At 33.3% G+C, this 20814-nt stretch overlaps 4 protein-coding genes and 1 long non-coding RNA gene across 9 annotated transcripts; 3 read left to right on the top strand and 2 right to left on the bottom strand.

The window, feature by feature from the left end:
- The first annotated feature begins 427 nt into the window (after positions 1–427).
- LOC132914765 (uncharacterized) lies at positions 428–3137 on the top strand. 2 transcript variants are annotated; one of them, XR_009659680.1, is made up of 4 exons: positions 428–741; positions 970–1104; positions 1757–2561; positions 2623–3137. It is a non-coding gene; the product is annotated as an uncharacterized LOC132914765 (long non-coding RNA). The 2 variants fall into 2 exon arrangements; XR_009659681.1 differs by having other exon boundaries at positions 970–1378.
- Positions 3138–4540: 1403 nt separating this feature from the next.
- Positions 4541–7890, top strand: LOC132914790 (dnaJ homolog subfamily C member 11). Of its 2 annotated transcripts, none has more exons than XM_060974195.1 (8): positions 4541–4796; positions 5141–5270; positions 5348–5591; positions 5660–5970; positions 6048–6255; positions 6341–6905; positions 6987–7116; positions 7201–7890. In XM_060974195.1, the coding sequence occupies exons 1-8, from the start codon at positions 4725–4727 to the stop codon at positions 7221–7223; spliced, it is 1683 nt and encodes a 560-aa protein (XP_060830178.1). In that variant the 5' UTR covers positions 4541–4724; the 3' UTR covers positions 7224–7890. The 2 variants fall into 2 exon arrangements, with proteins under 2 accessions (XP_060830178.1, XP_060830177.1); XM_060974194.1 differs by having other exon boundaries at positions 4542–4796; positions 5657–5970.
- Positions 7874–9104, bottom strand: LOC132914794 (uncharacterized protein C1orf50 homolog). 2 transcript variants are annotated; one of them, XM_060974202.1, is made up of 4 exons: positions 8973–9104; positions 8606–8695; positions 8199–8530; positions 7874–8123 (listed from the first exon to the last, which is right to left on the bottom strand). In XM_060974202.1, exons 2-4 carry the CDS (start codon positions 8655–8657, stop codon positions 7935–7937), a joined length of 573 nt encoding a protein of 190 aa, XP_060830185.1. In that variant the 5' UTR covers positions 8658–8695; positions 8973–9104; the 3' UTR covers positions 7874–7934. The 2 variants fall into 2 exon arrangements, with proteins under 2 accessions (XP_060830185.1, XP_060830186.1); XM_060974203.1 differs by lacking the exon at positions 8973–9104 and adding an exon at positions 8877–8900.
- Positions 9105–9141: 37 nt separating this feature from the next.
- On the top strand, positions 9142–13012 carry LOC132914789 (importin-13). The gene is made up of 8 exons (XM_060974193.1): positions 9142–9572; positions 9647–9811; positions 9889–10035; positions 10110–10363; positions 10429–11188; positions 11332–12241; positions 12321–12467; positions 12536–13012. Exons 1-8 carry the CDS (start codon positions 9432–9434, stop codon positions 12805–12807), a joined length of 2796 nt encoding a protein of 931 aa, XP_060830176.1. The 5' UTR covers positions 9142–9431; the 3' UTR covers positions 12808–13012.
- On the bottom strand, positions 13003–20376 carry LOC132914788 (5'-3' exoribonuclease 1). Of its 2 annotated transcripts, none has more exons than XM_060974191.1 (17): positions 20153–20376; positions 19061–19952; positions 18730–18983; positions 18533–18660; positions 18077–18459; positions 17720–18012; positions 16876–17123; positions 16539–16815; positions 16172–16450; positions 15936–16099; positions 15477–15859; positions 14950–15407; positions 14833–14868; positions 14604–14768; positions 14322–14543; positions 13804–14250; positions 13003–13724 (listed from the first exon to the last, which is right to left on the bottom strand). In XM_060974191.1, the coding sequence occupies exons 1-17, from the start codon at positions 20225–20227 to the stop codon at positions 13542–13544; spliced, it is 4887 nt and encodes a 1628-aa protein (XP_060830174.1). In that variant the 5' UTR covers positions 20228–20376; the 3' UTR covers positions 13003–13541. The 2 variants fall into 2 exon arrangements, with proteins under 2 accessions (XP_060830174.1, XP_060830175.1); XM_060974192.1 differs by having other exon boundaries at positions 20252–20375.
- Positions 20377–20814: the final 438 nt, after the last annotated feature.

Below are 20814 nucleotides of genomic sequence, written 5' to 3'. Positions count from 1 at the left end.
GGTCGCCGAAAGAAACGCTGAACTGATTGGAAAATGCCTGGTCAGGATTTCATTGCGCCCGGTCTGACCATAGAGTTGCCGTTTCCACTGTGCCGGTTTCAATCAGCGCGCACGCGTTCATTTGGATCGATACCTTTTCTCATAGCTTGTATCTACACGTAAAAAGCTTCCTTTAATCAAAAAGAACAATTATTATACTTAGATTATATTCTACATCTATATATATATATATAAGTTGCGAAGCATACATTTGTAGAAATTAATTTCTATTGAAAACTAAAGATTGATAAACTGTTTGTAGAATTATAAATCTTTAATATGATGAATCCTTTTGATTACAAAAGCGAGATATATGTAGTCAATTGATCCATCAAAAACGTGTTTCTGATCAGGTTCCGTTTTTCGTGTTACTGACAGCATCGGGGATGTTCATTTAACAGGATAGAGGGGAAGGAAAAACGGTCGCCATATTTTGGGCGGAGACTGCGATACATTTGCCTGTTTCATTGGATGAAAAGATCGATCTGGTGCATCAGCTGCACGCGCCTGCCCAGTGAACATTCTCTGATACCTTGCGACTCGTTTCACTTAGCGGGAGTACTGTACCGAGTACCGTTTCAACCCCCTAAAAGCGATACTCATTGCTTTCTAGAAAAAGTGTACGCTTCGAGTACCTTTATTGGAAGAAAACTGTACTGAAACATTTTCCAGACAGTTCTGGAATAGTCTTATGTAATTATGGTTAGTCAAGCCCTGAATAGGAAATCAATTTCATTGTATTAAATATCAAGTATCAATTTCTTTTAGTAGATTCTAGGAAACTTCTAAAGTATGTGATTATAAAGTACGCAGTTTATTATGATAACTTCTTGAGGAAATTTATTTTAAGAACCTACATTAATACAGATTTATTGACAACTTTAATAATTATAACCAATAGACTAAAAATTATGTATAGTTTTATTTTAGGGAGGTAGGATTCAGAGGAACAACGATGCATTTATTCTGCTGAAGTTTCTGAGAGCCAGTTTCTTTTCACGGTGTCGCTATCGGAATCGAAATCTCCGGGCAAATAAACAGCGCACGAGTTCCCAGCCATTGATCGTGAGCAATATAAATACTTACTTCCTACGTGATGTAGGTACGATTCTGAGAAATAGGCTTGTCATATATGTATACATGCCACTGATTACGTAATACGAGGCTACGTGATTTAGGCAGGCTGCTGATAACGACTGTGAAATAGAAGAGCTTACGTTTCTTGGACCATCTAATCAACCAAAATTCTTGCTTCGTTTTAAATTGCGTACCATTGGCTATATAATACTTAATCTGTTAACAACATAACATAGACTATCAAAACAATGAAAGAGATACCGTAACTATTAGTTGATGTGCATTGTTCGTGCTGTATTATCGTGTTGTATATCACGTTAAGTTTTAAAGCTGTTATTCTTAAAATCTCCACAATATTCTGAAAATTTGCTTTTTGATTTTAAATTTACTTTTTAATTTATGGAGTTGATCAGTGTGGCTTCTGAACTGCTCGTAATTCCTGATGTTCTTATAACATTCTTTTGTCATTCAAACTGTATTTTCTGCGTTTTTGTACTGCTTTTTAATTGCTGGAAGTCCTCTCTCTCTCTCTCTCTCTCTTGCAATTAACATACTTAAGCTAATTTTTGTTTGTTATTAATGAAATTCTTTTCTCAGATTCTTTTACTGATTTTTTAATACCGTATTTCTCTTTTTGTAGGTAATGGTTAGAAACAATTTGAAAGAAATAGCCATGAAATATTCGACAAGTGGTCATTGACCACAAAATAAACATCCAACATCAAGCATTGAGAAAGTTAAAAAATAAACTTTCTTTAAACAATCAGTACAAGGACGAGAATTGAAAGAATAGAAATTAATTAAGGTCCCTTTTATATGAAATACATCTATCCGCCTATGAACCTTCATCATCAGTAAATTAGTCTGGAAAAATATCTATTTCTGACTTTGCTCTTCAAATATATTCAAGTCGACTATTCTACAACATAATTTATAATTAGATTGTTCTACATTACGATTCTTATTGATTTCATACATTGACTGAAAATAAGAAATTTGAACGACGAGTTAAAATTTCGATTAGGTCCAATTAGTTGAAAAAAGAAGAAAGAAAGAAAAACGACAGCCGGATATTTTTCAATGGTGATAACGGATTGTTGATCGAAGGCTAAGACTCACCGGGCTGAATGTTGTCACTGTAACAGTGTATTGTTAGAGCAGTACAATGAGCGTGTTTAACAATACCGGCGACCGATCCGGCCGATTGTTTCCTCGCCTCTTAACGTTACTGTTGCCATTAGCCGCGGCGATTGCGATTAATTCGCTACTAAAACAACGTGCGCCTTGCCTGTCCAATTATTATCACGTGCACGATACTCTATTACATGCGAACTAATCATATCGAAAGGTATATACTGAGACTCCAGATAATTTGTTGCAAATTATTTTCAACTAGACCGTCGATATTTTTTTATTATCTTGGATCATTATGAACAAAGGATAAGGTGAATATTTTTATTATCATATGCTGTTGGAAACTATAAAAATTCCTGTCGTTCGTAACAGGTCACGCTTATGAAGGGACGATAAATTATTAGGAAACTCAATCCTTCGAACCCTTTAAAAATTATGACTGACCCAACAAGCGTAAGGAAACACGAAGAAAAAGAGAATTCTTGTTTTGATTAGGGAATGTCAAAGCAAACTGACTCCGGAACACTGGGCTGCCCTTTCTTTCAGTCTCTCCCTACCAATTTTATTGGCTTTTTATGGTGGTTTGTCATGACTGGTCGTGGTCACGTTCTACAGTCTACAGTAACGCATTGCAAGCTATTGTGTCATGGTTGTATGTACTTCTTAACTTGTTAAGGGAAGTATAGAATCGTAGAATTGTTTAAAATTGTTGACTCCTTCTATTGTTTAATTAAATCTCGTGTCACTTTATTTAGGTATAATACAATATAGTATGTACAATACAATACAGAGTACAAAATACTCATATTAAACTGTAACAATAATATTATCGCAGAATATACTATATTACAGAAGTTTATAATTTTCTGTATAATTTTAGGATTGTACTACAGTTGCTTAAAGCAGATATTTAATAATATAAAAGAATTTCACAGGGTAATATAACGATTTTTTTAAATAAAACAGACCATATAAAATAAATTATCATTTTAATAAAGGAGATCATGTAAAATAAACTATCATTTTAATGGACGAAGCCATATAAAAAGGTTTGCTGTAATATTGTATGTAACTTGAAATTTTGCATTACTTATAAGTTATCTGGTATATATAAAGAAAATAATACAACAAAGAGAGAGATAAATCGTAAAGATTTGGGCAACAAAGAGAAGGAGGGTATTTCTTATAATCGTTGCAATTATACTTGCAATGAATCTTATAATTTTTTATTATCATTTTTTGTGATTCCTTAAAAGTTAATAATGCCGTTGATCTGTCGTCTGTGGTACGATCCCGACGAGGTACAGACCATAGAGAGATAAAGATAGAGTGTGCGAGTCATATGTTACCGTGCAAGTGGGTGCAATATGGGAATAGAAAGAGAACGCTATATAGAAGGTTCCTTCTGTGCTTGTCTAATCAGACACAGTGAACATAGACACCACTCATTGATTACATTCTTATTTACTATTTCTATACGAATGTGCATATGTTACTAAAGAAGAATATGAGAGGTTTGTATGCAGCATTCTCTTCCTACTCTTATATCGCTTTCTCAACTTGTTCACACAATCTTTATATCTCTATGGTACGACCCGTGGTATGTTTTACCTCGCTTTTCATTTGCCTGTCATTACACACGATGACATAGGTGATCGAAAAAGACTGGAAAAAGCGAACAGAAGAAAGATGAAAGTAGTATACAAGATGAATGAGTATAAAATCTCAATAATAATAACTTGTGCTTGCTTGTACCTTTCATTAAATCTTCATAAAATCATCAATACTTTATTGCTAAACAAGCTTAAACGTAAACAATTAAATTTTATTATTCTCTGATAATGTGGATAAACGAAATAAAGGAAAAATAAAAATCATTTTAATGAGATCATGTTTAAATAAGTTTGTTTAAAGGATCTCAAAAATTGATAACATTTTATGTTGTGGCAGAAAATGTAAGTTGATGAATAAGTTTTTGAGTAATATACAATAGAATTTATCTCATACGAAAATCTAATTGTTATCATCAAATCGTTGAATATTCTAAAACGCAACGTAATGTATGTATATGTGTATATATATGGATGTGTAACAAAAAAGGTTATATACATATTTCTAACACAAATTTTTGCTTCTGTTACCTTCATGTTTTAGTAGTTAAACATATAATTTCTAGATTCATTGCTCTAAATCGTAGAGGACATAACAAACGTCTGATTTTTTTTTTTTTAAATGTCCGATCGGTATTTCAAAACATAGGATTCGAAGTTTCATAAGATGTTAAGTCTATCTTGTATACCCGTGTGTGGTTCCGTTCATCTGGCACCACCCGACGATAGCTGCAAGTACTAAATGATAACCGGTTCTCGACCGAGTTTTTCGTAACCTATAGGAGCAGAAGACTAAGATTAAGGGAAAGCATTGGCACTTTGTAATTTGTGTGAGTCGACAAGGGAAAAAGTCGAAATTCCGAGATGGACGATGACAATGATCAGGAACATCTAATCGAGGATGATTACTACACGTTCCTAAATATCGCAAGAAACGTGAGTTACCGAATCATTTCGAATTACTGAAGCTGAAGATCAATTTCTCTATCTCCACGTGACATAGTATTCCTTGGTGTCTGATGTAATCGAGCTTCCCTTAGGGATATATAATAAACAATATAAACTTCTATTTTATTCATCATAAATCATTCAAACCTACTATTACATTTCTATATTTCGCTAATCAATCTTTTTCAAGGGAATAATGGGTTATTTTAGTCACTGTTCTTATAGGCTGAATAGAGAAACATGCACTTCAGGATTGAATTTTCTTTAAGGTTTCTGTCATTAAAAATAGAAATTATTTTGCAACATTTTATTTATGATATATTTGCTTACAGGCTACACAGGACGAAATCAATTATGCGTACCGTACACAGAGCAAACTATATCATCCTGATAAACATGTGGACCCTGTGCTCAAGAAGGAAGCGGAAGTATTGTTTAATCGTACTAAGGCGGCTTACAAAGGTTTATATAGAATAATATATTTTAATGTTTTATTATATTATATGAAAGTAAAATGCTTATTATAATATATATTACAGTTTTAAGTAATCCCCATCAAAGAGCTATTTATGACACTGTGGGGATTAAAGGACTGAAAACTGAAGGCTGGGAAATAGTAGAACGTACTAGAACACCTCAAGAAATCAGGGAAGAATATGAATATCTAGCGAGAGAAGCACAAGAGAGAAAATTACTGAGTGTCACGAATCCCACCACTAGTATCACAATGAATATCAACGCAACAGATCTTTTTAACAGATATGAGAAAGATTCTGAAGATAGGTAATGCACTGTAACATTTAATTCAGATATATGTACTATAAAATACATTGTATTTTAAAATATAGCAGGGATATACTTTCATGCATAGAAGTCAGTGGAATGTCGTTTACACAATCCATTGAAGCACCTCTTAGTTTACAAGATATTGTAACATTATATGGTCAATTAAACACAAGAAATGGTGTAGGATCTGGTTCTATAAATGTGTCAGCGAAGCGTTTGCTTTCGTCTAAAGGTTGGGTAGAATTAGAGGTCGGTGCTGGGAACGGGCCGATGATATCGTTCAAAGGTTTTCGTATGCTACCCCATAAAATATTGTTCAATGGGGCAACGGTACTGGAGTTCACTCCATTCGAAATTAAGGCTAGTCTTATAGGCAGTATGTTCGTCCACCTTATCTTGGTATCAACTGCTGAAAATATTATGTAATTTTTAAAAGAATTATATTAATTTCAGGACTCACAATGCAATTAGATACTCATACAATGGGTGACCTTACATATAATGCAGGTCCAGAAAGTTCCATGAGTACCAGTATCATTAGAGATACACCAAGAACTTATACATCGTTTTCCATTCACCTTGGTGTTCTACGATCATTCGTTAGTTTTAATTACATGTATAAAATGCACGAGAAAGAGATGAAGCTACGAGGCAGCGTGAGGTTAATATCAGTCAACAAATTATTCTATTACCCATGATTTTATGTATTCCATATTTCTAAGTCATGAACATTTTATTAATTACAGAGCTGGTACATTCGGACTGCTTGTAGAATACGGAGCGGAAAAGAAGGTTTCGCGACACACTAAACTATCAGCGATCGTCTCCGCAGGAGTGCCAACAGGAGTCATGCTAAAGCTTAAATTGAATCGTTCCTTTCAAACCTACGCGTTCCCCATTCATCTTAGCGATGAGGTTCTTCCAGCTACTATGTTCTACGCTACTGTAATCCCACTAATGACATGGGTCGTGCTGAAGAAGATTGTTATAGATCCTATGGTAAAAAAACGACAAGAACGTGAAAAAGAAAAAGAGAAGGAGGTAAACAAGACGAGGATGATGGAAAAACAAAAAGAAGCGGAGAGCGCTACCAAATTAATGAAAGCCACCGTGAGTAGGATAAGAGCTACAGAGGAATCAAAGAAGGGATTGATTATCACGAAAGCTCTGTATGGAAGATTTGTCTACCCTCAGCAAGATCAGTACAACTCTGAGCAGCAGACTATACGTAGAGACGAAGTAATAGATGTAACCATCCCTTTACAATGTTTGGTAAAGGATTCAAAGTTAATCCTTTATGATGCATCTAAGGTATGTTTTGTAAAATTAGTTAAAAATAATGTATCTTTTTTCTTGTAAAAAATAAAATTATTGTATGTTCCCATATTGCAGAGTGAACTGCCAGGATTTTATGATCCATGTGTAGGAGAAGAGAAACAATTGTTAATACAATATCTATTTCGTAATCAAACACACGAATGCATAGTCAAAGATAATACACCAGTCAGAATACCATTACCATGTAAGAACTAAATTAGATAATATATAATGATAACTGTGACTATAATTTTTATAAATATTAACAAGAAAAATTGGTCTGTTTCAGCGCATAAAGTGAACACAACATGACGTATGCGCCATCATAAGAAATCGAAGTAAAATCACCGTGATTCATGGTGATAGTCTGTGCTGTTTCATTGAGTTCTTTCGACCGTTTTTAGATTAAACTTCCACAGATATCTTGAAGAAATTGAGTGTTCATTGATCATTCGTATTACTTTATACAATAATTTTATGTCCCCAAAGTAATCGTTTGCATGATGTCCAGCGCAAAGAAAACAGTGAAAGAATCAGATTATTATTTTCACAGTTACTGTAAGAAAGAAACAAATTGTATTAGATACAACGACTGATTTATTCTCACGAATAAGATCAAGGAAGGGGAAACTTAGTATGCCTTTATATGACTATAATAGAGATATTTTTCACACTAAAGAAAGTATTATTCGAAGAATCGATTATTGATAGAATTGTATCTTTGCTTCATAATTCGTTAATATATGAAATATTTCCTTTATTAAACGCAGAATGTGTATAATATATACATTATCTTTTAGAAATTGTATTCTCTCATACATTTAATTTCTTGAAAATAGTAGTACTCTACGAATTAGTATGAAAAGTGTAATTGATAAATTATGTAAAATGTTAATGTAGATTGCACATGCATAGTTCCTCCCCACATATTTAATCCAAGGAAGTAATAAATATAATTTAAATTTTAGTTGGAAATACATTTCAAATGAACAATTTATTTAAAACATATGTTACATATCATTTTTACATATTTACATTTAAATCAATACTTTTGAATGCATTTGTTGAAATATTGGACCAAAGTTGAGTCAATATAGTCATTTCCTTGTTCTTCTTATCAGTCTCATCTAAAGGTGTCCATGAATGATCATGTTCTAGTCTGTAGGAACCCTTGTGAGTCTGAACTGGTCCAGAATTTGATATAGCCCATTCCTGAAATATAAAATAGTTGGATTTTTCACATATCTTTTTTAATTCTGGAATTATTTAAAAGCATAATTTATTTACTTCTGGACTAATCATGGATAAGTAAAGCTGACCAGTTTCTTTTTGATACAAATGATACACGTGTCCAGGATGTTTTACAAAATTACAAGGAACATGATGTAATTTCATGTTCCAATCAGCTTCTGTGAGAATATTTTCAGCCTGTTTCTTCAGGTACCTTATTTGGTCTACAATCACTTGTAATTTGCTGCAGGCATTTGCTTTAACAAAGTTGTCTGCTTTTTCTATTTCTGTTGCCAATGCAATTAAATCTTGTCGAGACGTTTTACCCACAGCTTCTGGATCATTTAATGGAATACCTTGCGGTTGAATGTTACGCTCTACAAGAGCTACTGCTTACACATTAACAATAGATAACAATTATTATCTTAAATAGTAGCAAAAGAGCGATAAGATTCTATTTATACCTTTACTAAATAGATCCTTGGAGTCATCCATAGTAGTAGCTACTCTTTTCATGAAGAAGACACTTTACAAACACATTCATCGAGAATTTTCTATAAAAATAAAAATTAACAGTAAAGAAGTAATGACAACATAATGAAGAGGTTATGATATATAATAATTCAAATAATCCGATAAAGATTATATCGTATGGTTAAAACATTTAAACTTTCTAAATTCTGGAATTTTGACAAGTGTAACGGTAAGTCTCTAACATATACATATTATACATACGCAACGTAGTACTGATGTTAACTGTCGAACTTTTGAAGTTATGTTATTAGGTCCGTGTTAACATGGATCCGTTTGACATATAAATGCACCACATACCTTTAAAATACATAAGAAAGGCATATATAGAATTTTTTGCCAATCTTCATCTGGCTCTTTTAAATCAAAGCTTTTCTTAAGTATGCAATGTTGAACTTATCGCCGATTGAAAACGGAACAAAATTTTGGGTTGCTTTTGAACACGTAATGGCGCTGTCATCGACAACGAAGGATGTTTCCGTGAACAATTGTGAAATCTACAAAGCGATCGAGGGAAAGCGTGTAAACAGGGATTAAGTAGTTTTACATGCAACAAATTTTAATACGTTTTAAATGATTTACAAAGAAAATGATAGAAAAGTTGTTATCGATAGATACTGTGAAACGAACTAAATACAAAATTTCAACGAAATTGAACGAAAGAAATCGTTATTTGTATATAATGAAATCCTACTAAGTTTAGACTTTTAGATAATTATTGACTATAAGATTATTTATCAGACCAATAAATAATTTGCAATGGATTATGCAAGTGTAATCGATCAAGCTGTGAAACAGTTCTACGCGGAGGGAAATAACGACGTTCACTCATGGTTGCTCAAAGTTCAGACTTCTCCAGAAGCCTGGACTTTTGTTTGGGATCTTCTTCATTCCTCTAAGGTAATGGAATATATTATTTTATCCATGGGATACTGGTATCTTATTGGAAATAATAGTCCTCACTTTTATCATAGTCAAGAGAAGCACAGTTTTATGCGGCTACCACATTACATGCCAAAATTTCCAAGCAATGGGATGAAGTGCCCAAGAGTGAATATCCTGTTCTGCAGGAGCGTTTAATAAACTTTATGAAGCAGCCAAACATGCCAAAGGTTGTTCTGTCTAAACTTTGTCAAGCGGTAATATCTCCTATTTGAATTTATTTGATATAATTTAACATGTAGAGATAATAAAGCAACGAATTCTATGGTTTCAGTTAGCTGGATACGTAGCAAATGTTAGTATAGTTGGAAATAATGATAAAAATAAAAATGTTGTGGAGGAATTGACACGGATGTTGTCTTATGATTCTCTTCCTATGTTGGAATTATTGTTACGCACGCTTTCTGTGTTACCTGTAGAGGTAAGATATACATATAAATAGTTTTTGTAGTCTTATGTTATATATTATATTGACATGTTCAATAATGTAATCAGTTTGAAAGAAGACATGACGTAAGAAGAACCAAATTACACAAATGTCTAATAAATAGCTGGTATAAGACAACCTGTCTGTTACAAGAGGTTTTTTCCATGACTAATCTAAATTCTAAATATGTTGATACTGATATGCACTTATTAGCTATGGAATGTGCATTATCTTGGCTTAAAGTTGGCCAACTTCCTCTCGAGGCAACAGGGCAAATATACCCCCATTTATTAACAGCTGCGGCATATTATGCACCAGTCAGGTATGTGTATATATATTTCAAACATGTTTTTTATAAATGAGACAAAATGATAAATAATTTTAAAGAACAATGCATGGCGAAAATCCCAGAGGTTGGGAAGTAGTTCAAGAATGCTTAAATATGATAGTAACCCATAGTGAACTTCTAAAGAAACCACAAACATTGTGGGAATGGGCACATAGTTTGGTAACCATGGCAAGACAATACAGTAACAAATATTTTTGTGAAATTTTAACTGCAATTGGAGAGGCTCACAGTAGAACATTTTTAAATGCTTTAGTGGAAGAAGGAAATGAAACGCAGAAATGGACAGTCGAAGGTTTAATTGAATTACTTTTACAATGTTCAGAACAAGAGGGAAGATATCCCACTAATGAAACTCGCAGTTCAATCCCATTTGGGTTCTGGTACGCTTTGCAGGATTATCTCCCTACTCTCGATCAACCTTACGAGAGTCGTGCTTTGCTGATTTTAAAACCCATTTACGCAAGATTAGCTCAAGCATTATTAAGAAAGTCGACACTTCCCTTGACTCACAGCGAAGCAGGAGATGTAGATGAAAGAGAACTTTTCAGGTGTTACAGACAAGATGTGGCAGATGCTTTAGATTATTGTTATAGAGTATTAGGACAAGATTTACTAGTGCTTCTCGGACAGAGATTAAGTCAGACATTAAATAGTTCACAAAGGTGGACAGAAGTAGAGTCAACGTTGCACGCTTTTGAGGCTGTAGCAGATAGCGTTGGTATCGAGGAATCCCACTACATTCCCGCTTTAATGGATTTGGTTCTTAGTCATATCCCATATGATCACTATCCTGGAGAGGTACAACAAATTCTCTTCTATTAAAATGCTGCATAATTAAATTATATTTTGCAATTTTATATTCACTTACAAAAAAAGTAATATGTAGAAGCTTACTCTACTTCGTCATAGATGGAATGCAAGATTTGATTCTATGTTTTTAGGTACTCGCATGTGCATGTTCAACAATGGGAGCATATGCAGAATGGATCGGAGAACATCCGGATCCTTGGCTAGAGAGAGTGCTTCGAATTGTAACTTTGGGTTTGACAAGAGGCTCAGTAACGGCACCTTTTGCTACTATGGCTTTGAAAGATTTAGCTCGAGAATGTGAACAGCAACTCACACCTTTTGCTCCATCTATTCTCAACACCATCGAACAAACTCTTCCAAACGTAACTCCAGGATGCGCAGAAGGTTTACGAATGATGTATGCAGCTGGCAAGTTGCTAAATACCTTGCCCTCTGTTGACGAACAATTAGCTCATCTAGACGCTACACTAGGATTATGTATAATAAAAATTCGAGAATTACTACAACAGCCTTGGTTCATGGCTCGTGGTGCAGTAATGAATCAATTAAAAATGGCCACCATGTTCTTTTCTACATTAGAAGGATCTATTGGAAAGGCTGTATTAGATGGACTGTTACCGATATTCAGTCAAATTGTTGCTCATCCCGAGTGGGGGCAGGACAATTTCACACTAGAAGAGATGTATATCTGTGCCCAGAAGTCTCTAATGTCATTGTTGCATCCTGAGGAAGATGCTCGACCTCTACTTCCTATTCTAGCGAACTCGTATAAGAATTGGCCTCATCCTGCAGCTTTAAATCTTCTTCGACAACTCGTTCTATTATTTGGACGAGATCCGAATAACGTAATAGGTCCCGTTTTCGCGGGCATTAGTTCTATTACGCTAAGTGGCGTCAGAGCCTGCAGATCCGTAAATGGAAACTTATCTGATTGGGCAGAATTAATGGAAGCATATCTTGGATTGTTGGCTCAAATTTGTAAAAAGAATACCAGGCTATTGTTACAGATTCCTGAACAAATTCCTGAAATGTTGCAATGTGGTAAGTTTTAGTTTATAACTTGATATATTTCCGATTATTAAACCCGGAAATCTGTAATATCAAAATTTAAAAAATGCAGGAATCGACTGTTTAACGTTACCAGAATCGGGCACAGTTAAGGCGGCCGGACATTTCCTCACACATGCTATTATGCAAAGTCCGCACCTACAGACGTTCGTTCAACCAATTGGTCAACAGTTAGTTTATGTAATTTTACAGTGTGTAGGTATGTAAATAGATAGCTGCTCCTTGGAAAATTTCAAATAATTATATAATAAAAATTTATAATAATAGGGGGACAAGTACCACGGAGATATCTGGAACCTCACGCAGAAGTTTTGTTGACATTGAATAAAACATGCATAGAATGGACAGGACAGTGGCTTCGTGTTGCCTTTGAAAAACATGGTGCCTTATTCAAAATTTCGCAAATACAAAAGGAGAATTTCATTAAAAATGTCCTACGAGAACGAACGAGTAAACGGATGTGCGATTTATTGCAAGATTTTAGCCTACAAAATTTACCTTCTGCAGCTAATTGGAATTTAATGAACGTTAAGCAATAAAAGCAAAAGGGAAGATAACAGAAAGTAATTAATCATGATCGATTGAATATATGCTACTATAATCTGTGTATTATATCTTTTACCGCGAATGGTAATGTTTATCTTTTATATAACAAGCAATTTTAAATAAAAATTATGCGTATATTTAAAAAGAATATATACTGTGTGAAAGGAAAAGTGATAAACAGAAGTATATTATATAAGACATCGATTTTTTTTATTCATTGTCCATAATCAGTGCGTTTTAAAAGTTTACAAAGAAATCATTTCCATTTTTTAATAGAATTCATATACTGTAACCTACATAATACTCAATACCGACCTCCACACAACATAAAACAATATTCATTTATCTTGTTGTTTCTAAATCACATTAAATCAATCTTACAAATTAACTTCTATGTTTCAACATTATTCGCATGTATAACATTCAACTCGATATGCTTATAAAAGAACGGAGAAAAAAAGGAACTACAAAATAAAAATGACTTGCATTTGAAATGTTGATATGCTTACAAAATCGGAAAAAAGAGAATTCCAAAATAAAAGTTACTTATGATTGAGTATTATAAACATGCTACTTCAATATCCTTGAAGATTCTTTTTCCATCTGCACACATGCACCTTCGTTTTGTTTGGAATTTTTTATTACACAACATCGAAAAGAAATGTAAAAGAGAGATAAGCGCGTCAAAATGTCTTTCGATTGTTTACCAAATGTTCTTTCTTTTTCTTTAATTTGAATTTTGATTTTTACTATGATTGGCTTCTTCAATTTGTGTTGATATGCAAAATTTCGCCGCAACCCGCGACTTTTTAGGCTTTATTACGGTCTGTGTATTTTGTACTTGATGTGAACTATTCTGCACTGGTTTCTGATTCTCAAGGGTCGTGCTGACAGCTTCCACTTTTATCGCCTAGAAAGATTTAGTATAGGAATCAATATTTATAATTGTTTGAGAATAAATATTGTTTTAAAAAATATTGATAACAAACCTTCGCTAGTGATTCCTTTTCCTTCTGTTGTACTGTGGGCTGAGGTTTGTCTTTGGCACTTTGATTTGCACTGTCTTTGCTTACAGCTTGTTTGGCTGTGATGTGTCTGCTTTTCTTTTGTGCTTGTAAGGGTACAAAAGCTGTGCACTTCTTTGTCTCTGCCTTTGGTTCCTTCTGATTATGAGTTCGTTCTGCTTTTGATTGAATATGATGCTTATACTGATGTTTATTATGCTTGGGCGTTTCTTGAAGTCCAGGTACGCGATGATGGTCCTTTTGAACCCAATCAGGGAAAAGTTGAAGAAGTTTAGGTTCTGGTGGGTAATATGGTACTGGTGGTGGCCTTATATTCTGTGGCCAACTACTGTTCTGGGGATTAGAGTACCAATGTTGCGGGGGTGGTAAAGGTATCTTCATATTTGGCAATAAATTAGCTAATTTTAGTTCCTGTCAAAAAATCAACAAATAGAGTAAGAATAGAAAAATTAGGAAGATATTCAAATAAAACTTCAAATTACTGTATAAACTTTCTTTGCAGCACTTCCTGCTGCTTGTTCGTGATTCGCACAAGGATCTCCAACAAATATTCTTTTATCTGGTAAAAGAATATGTGCTTGGATCAAATTACTATCTCCAACACCAAAATAACTATATCGAGGCATTCCCGCTCCACTGAGTTGATAGTAATTCAGTAATTGTGAACAGTACCAAGTTGGCGCTTTGTCGTTTTGTCGAGCATGCTGGAATGGAACAATTCTTTTTTAATATCCCTATGTTGAAGAGTCGAAATAAATGCTTACATCAAACATTTGTTGCACTAAAGGTGGCGTGTCCAATGCCTTCTTTTCTTCTTGTGAGTTATTTAAACTTTTAGTTGTTTTAGATACTCCAGGGTGGACAGATTCTTGAGTATTTCCATCGGAAATTTTTAACACTGCTTTTAAGAAAGCACTAGGATCTTGTAGCTAAAATACCATGATTGGTAACAGTCTGTTAATAAAATGCTAAATACCATACAGCTATACTTACTGAATTTTCGGCTTGTGGTACAGCTTTGATTAGCTCCTAGTAAATAAGTAATAACTTAAGATCTTTCTTAATTTCTTAAAAACAACTTAAAATATTTAAATTGTCAATTAAACTAACCTGTTTTTTATGTAATTCGTTCCATATTGCCTGGAATTCGGATGTCGGTTCTGCCATCAGTTTTTTCGGCACGTTTTGAGAAAGCTGTACACTTTTTGCTATTGGTTTATGCGATTTCCGAACGTTCACAGTGTTCTGCGCGTTATACTGCTTGAATTTATGAGGCAGCTGATTCTTCGAGATTTCCTCTATATTCTTTTGTGTAGACCATGACTTTGGTGATATTGGTGCTTCCACCGTTAAATGCTTTTCGTTCCTATATATAACATGGCTGGCATTTGTGCGCGATTGGGTGTCCTGATTGATGGCCATGATGTTCTTCCATTGCTCTGTGGATTCTACATTCATTTGCGTTCCTTTACCCTGCTCTATTCTCTGCCCATAACTGATATTTATAAAATCAAGGACTGATAAACGATACGCGCGGAATTCAGAAGATCCATTTATGCTAAGTCCACCTAAAGATAATTTCGAAGTAAATCAAATTGCTGAAATTCACCGCTTCAAGGAATAGAAATTATCCTTACCTATGATTGGTTTGTCGAACACAACATCGTACATAGTGTCCGACGCATTTTCCATCTTTTGTATTCCAATTATGGTTCCCTTGTATCCAAGAGGTACCGTGAAATTATCTTTAATACAGCAAATTCTGTCCAAAAGCTGAGTCTGCGCTTTTGGATCAGGTGGAAGGTTTGTTATACGCAAAATAGGTGTATAAAGCAAATATGGTTGAACTTGCATGTCCACAATTTTTCCAATGCTATTTGGTGACTCGAGATATGCATCCACTATTTCTTCAAGTTCTTTCATTATAGTACTGTCGACAATTTCCCTGCCACAGGCACGACTTTCTATTCCATGAAGTTGATCTTTCAACCATGCCACTGTATCAGTTAGTTCTTCAGAACTATAGTATTGAAATATCACGACTTAATAGTTGTCAACCTCACCAAAGATTGATTGTTAATGAAATTATTTATTACCCTTTAGTAAATAGATCTTCTTCTTGAAAAATACACGTGGTTGGACTTTGAGCTAATCGCTCAAACAAAGTGGGGCACCTCAACATGTAGCTACGGATTAAGTCGAGAGCTTTAGGACTGTAATACCATTGACCAAGTTCCCCTTTTCTAGTGTAACCAGGTATCTAAAATTATACATACAATGATAAATCTATAAAAAAGAAAAAAAAAATATATATATACATATATACACTTACCTCCGCGTTCTTTTTGTTGAACTTTAAATTAAATCCGATATTATACGTAACATCATCTTGCTGAAGTTCATTTGAGGATTGTTTTACGAAAATCGTGCCGGTAATTCTACTTAAAAGCAAAGAGCTTATACCCAACCTCTGCGAAGCTACGCTGCCGTGCATATATTGGGTTTGGAGATCTGCTTGAATCTGTTTGATCGCTTCAAACGACGGCTCTCGCATCGTTGTTACAGATACTTTTATTCTGCCTGACTTCTTACAGACAGCGGATTCATGTACCTAGTAGAAAAAGAATCACATCTTTGTTCTACGATGTATTACTCTATACGTTTAATACTGATACGACTAATTACTTTATATGACATACTTTTCCCATTGCTCCATAATATGGATGAGCCAACATGAAACATACAGTATCTGGTTCAAAGATATCACTGACAGTCTTGTATAATTGTACATTATTACAATAGGTTGTGATATCTTTTACTATAGTCTGATAAGCATAACAAGTTTGCATTTCGGTCCAGTGTTTCTCGATGTTCACCTTCCCTTGAGCGTTAAAGATGTACTTTTTGCCTACCAATAGTCGTATATGAACTAAAATCTTCGTATCTCCGATATCCACTCCGAGATGATCCTTATACCTACAAATAATAATTACTATAGAATTCAGAGCGTTAAATGACGAATTTTAGTTGACTTACATTTCTGTTATACGTTTCTTCCAGCCATTCCATTCTATTTCATTGATGTTGTCAAACTGATTAACCGAATTCATCTTTCTGCTCGATTCAGAAACACCGATTACCAAACCTTCCTTCAAGTGAGGCCAATTCACGTACACTGTTTTACCTAATAATTTCGAACCTATGGTTGTTAAGTCAATATTGGACTGTGGTTTTATGTGGAGAATCATACTTTCTCGGAGCGATTGTCTCTGGAATACCTTTACCTATAAGCAAAAATGATATGTAAATGAAATAAAGCAATATAGTTAAGAGTGTAAAGTAAAAAGATTGTAGATACAGTGACTCGCGAAAGTATTCATACATTTGTCGATACCTTTTATGAATATATTATTTGTGTTAAACGAAGCATTTTGAAATTTCGTTAACACTGTGGTAACATCCATTTATCATAATTATATTGGTAATTATATTGGTAATTGTAAAACCATTCTGAAAATTTGTACAGAAGTCACAAAACATTTAGTATAAGTATATATTTTGCAAAGATCATAAAAATATTTAAACAATATTACATTATATTATAATAACAGTATTCATAGGACCATCTTTAACACTTATTACATGATTGAAATGGCTATTTATACTGTATATTAATTGTTTACTAAATATAAGTTTACAGTAAGTATCTTGCAACTTCTGTATATGTATATTTTCAGATATACTTTAACTTTTGTTAATATAATGATGGCAGTCATGTCTCATAGTGCTAATGAAATATCAAAATATTTTATATAACATGTACAATATGTACAACATAATAATAAGTGTATGAATACTTTTGCCAGCCATGGCAATTTACTTTGGCTTTTTCTAAACTCGCAGTATGTTCTATATATTGTAGAGTAGAAAAACCAGGATAATATACATCCAGCTTTACACTAGGACACAAGCCCCGAACTAATTTTTCCTGAGATACAGCAATGTCCTCACGATTAATTAGCTGAACTTTTGCGTGATTAATAATGTCAGGAAAATATTGAGGTGCCTTATAAGCACCTAAATTTTCTTTTGTATAAGTAAACAAACACATTGGACCATGTCTGTTTCTTGCCCGTTCTTCCGGAGTTATTTGTGGATAACGAGGAGCCATTGCTACAAAATTTCAATTAGTAATTTTAATTTATCGATAAGCGAAAATGTACATATTTTTACGCACCGTCTACTATATCTTTCTCATTTATGAATGGAATGAGTACTACAGCTTCCCATTCCTGCTCCTTGCCATTTAAATCTGTTTCAAAATTCGTCGGATAATATTTAATTATAGGAGATTGATCATCGGTTAACAATGTTTGGAATGCTGGCGGTAATAAGTCTTTACTATAAGATGGCAACACGGCTAATAATTGTTCGAACGGTAAAAATGGTTCCCCTAAATCAAATTCCAATTTCAAGTCTTTAAAATCTTTTATATCCGAAATATAAGGTGCATAATGGTGTGGATAGTACCACGACCAGCTGCAACAACCGTTGTAGTAATAATTTAAATTCCATTGAATTGCTCTAACGTAACCCTCAGCTTGTGAACGTAAAAAATTTCTAAAACATCATTTAAGACACAATTAACAAACGTAAGAAGTTGAGTCACATAATCTTTGTTAGTTACACTTACTCGTCTATATTTTCGTATTTTAGCTTATTTATATAATAATCCTTTTTGCATTGAACGAATTCCATAGTGTACATTTCACAATCTGATTTATCATCACCATATTCATCATCATCATACTTTCCTGTTGACTGCATTAGATTGCTGTTAAAGAGTAAATATTGTAAATATGATTATTTAAGTACAATTTAAGTAAATACCATATCTGCGGCAGATCTAAGTAAAGCATCGAATTCCTTATCTTGCATTTTCCTTGGAGAACGAGTCTCTTCAGTGCTTCCTGACCTTTTGTCATTGGAGTTTTCAGTTTCAGTGAGAGATCTCCCGATCTTACTTTCAAAATACTTTAGATCTGCGTAATACTCCGAAAACTGCAATGTGTCGAAACGACTAAGTCTTTCCATAAATTTTTCAAATCTATCTAATCGTAACGTTCCTGTTTCATTTATGTAACCTGAAATGAAATGACTACTTTAAGAAACTCATGAAACATACCATATTATATGCTTCCTCTGTTTTAGATTATCTAACCATCTAATGTAGGCATTACATCCATATATACTTGATACAATACAGACAATGCGCCGTGTACAATATGTAAATTTGGCAGATGTGGTATAAAATCATTTCCTATAAGAAATCCCATTAAAATCCAGTCATCGATTATATTTTCCAAATTATATGGAAAAGGCAATTTCTCCTTTAATGAGGAAAATTCGTGATTTATATACTCTCTTAACAGAGATAAATGAAACAGACAAAATTTTGTCTCTTCTGGCGTTAAACAAACTTTTTTTTGTTTTTTACCAAATGTCAATTCTTCCCTCAATAATGTAAAATGTATTTCATGCGTGCATAAACCTAGCATTATTAAATCTGCATCTAAACCATATAAACAATGTTTTGTATTTACATCATAATTTGTTTGTGTTTTCATATAACGTATGTAGTCCATTATTTTGTGTTCTCCTTCTCCAGGAACCTGAGACCCACTGAATATGACTTTACACTTTTGCCAAAGTTTGTCAGTTGATATCTTATATGTAATAAAATACTTTAATTGTTCATCAAGTTTGGACATAAAAACCGTTCCTGGAGTTATACAGTTAGAATCAAATTTTTTTTCTTTAGGCAAAGTCATACCCTTAGCCTTTGCTTTATCTTCCTGAATCTTTGCATCTTTCGCAGTCTTGAATCGTCTGCTTCTTTGTTGATTAATTTTCGCACGTGGTGCCACACCATCAACTGCTATAAAAAATAACTTCTGAGGCTGGATCATACGGAACAATACTTCTATGTAACGAAATATATTTTTGAATATGGTCTCTTCTGAAATACGGAATGTAATATCCGTATCGTCCGGATGTGAGCAATCATGTATAATACCATTCACATCTAAATATAAATTATCAAATTCAGGTATCTGTAAATAATAGCATTGTTTTACATTGATAGTACATCTAGAGATATATGTTCATTTTATCTCATATATCATTTATGTGTATTTCAGTTAGGAAAATTGAGATTTGAAAAAGTTTTAAATAACAAAAAAGCATAAAAATATAGAAGAACAGAAAAATATAAAGGGATGAATATTGTTGATGAGATTTTTTTTTTAATTACTTGATAGTCCTTCAATTTTTCAGTAAGACAGGGATATCTTTCGCTTATATATCGAAAGAACTTCGGTATACCCATTTTTAATATGTAATCTTTTCTTACTGATTAGAAATGTTAATTTGAACTGTGATGATAACACTTAACAATTTCTAACTTAAGAACTATTATACAAAAATTAAAAACTTCGACCATATAAGTTTATCAATTTTAATCATATTCCATAGACAATCAGTTTTGGGGAGATGCGAAACTCATTGGATTTAATTAGAACATAGCGCATTGATGGCTATTATTTTCCCTAAAGTTTTAATATTTAATACATAAAAAGAAATAAGAGATAATTATTGTATTATTTTTTAAACATTTATGAACTTCCTTATCGCGCTAAATTCAAAGTAATTTATTTACGCTGTACAAATTTATTTTAAAGAAAGACCATCATTTCGTTTTTTGTAATTTAATTTTTTATTTTTTCATTATTGTACATTAATTTGATATTATAATTTGCTATTAAAATATAACATACATTATTCATTAAATATTAACATTTATATATTTTTTTATCGTTCTTATCGAGTAAGTAAATCGTACAAAAATGCGAAACGTAAACTTACAGTAATTACACAAATTTCTCGTTTATATTAAGAAGAGAAATAAAATGTAAT

The sequence above is a fragment of the Bombus pascuorum genome, chromosome 15 (assembly GCF_905332965.1).
Source record: "Bombus pascuorum chromosome 15, iyBomPasc1.1, whole genome shotgun sequence".
Lineage (NCBI taxonomy): Eukaryota > Metazoa > Arthropoda > Insecta > Hymenoptera > Apidae > Bombus > Bombus pascuorum.
Note: the sequence above shows the minus strand (reverse complement) of the source record. Positions and strands in the feature narration are given on the sequence as shown.

Bases quoted from the DNA above. Each gene is read 5' to 3' on its own strand.
- LOC132914790 (XM_060974194.1), top strand. From the start codon at position 4,725: ATGGACGATGACAATGATCAGGAACATCTAATCGAGGATGATTACTAC. The intron at 5,271-5,347 runs GTTTATATAGAA...TATATATTACAG, and splicing joins TACTAAGGCGGCTTACAAAG to TTTTAAGTAATCCCCATCAA. The intron at 6,906-6,986 runs GTATGTTTTGTA...CCCATATTGCAG, and splicing joins TCCTTTATGATGCATCTAAG to AGTGAACTGCCAGGATTTTA.
- LOC132914794 (XM_060974202.1), bottom strand. From the start codon at position 8,657: ATGAAAAGAGTAGCTACTACTATGGATGACTCCAAGGATCTATTTAGT. The intron at 8,531-8,605 runs GTATAAATAGAA...ATGTGTAAGCAG, and splicing joins CAAGGATCTATTTAGTAAAG to TAGCTCTTGTAGAGCGTAAC. The intron at 8,124-8,198 runs GTAAATAAATTA...TTTATATTTCAG, and splicing joins TATCCATGATTAGTCCAGAA to GAATGGGCTATATCAAATTC.
- LOC132914789 (XM_060974193.1), top strand. From the start codon at position 9,432: ATGGATTATGCAAGTGTAATCGATCAAGCTGTGAAACAGTTCTACGCG. The intron at 10,036-10,109 runs GTAAGATATACA...TAATGTAATCAG, and splicing joins TTTCTGTGTTACCTGTAGAG to TTTGAAAGAAGACATGACGT. The intron at 11,189-11,331 runs GTACAACAAATT...CTATGTTTTTAG, and splicing joins ATGATCACTATCCTGGAGAG to GTACTCGCATGTGCATGTTC.
- LOC132914788 (XM_060974191.1), bottom strand. From the start codon at position 20,227: ATGGGTATACCGAAGTTCTTTCGATATATAAGCGAAAGATATCCCTGT. The intron at 18,460-18,532 runs GTAAGTGTAACT...ATGATGTTTTAG, and splicing joins AAATACGAAAATATAGACGA to AAATTTTTTACGTTCACAAG. The intron at 16,100-16,171 runs GTAAGTGTATAT...GTATAATTTTAG, and splicing joins TCAACAAAAAGAACGCGGAG to ATACCTGGTTACACTAGAAA.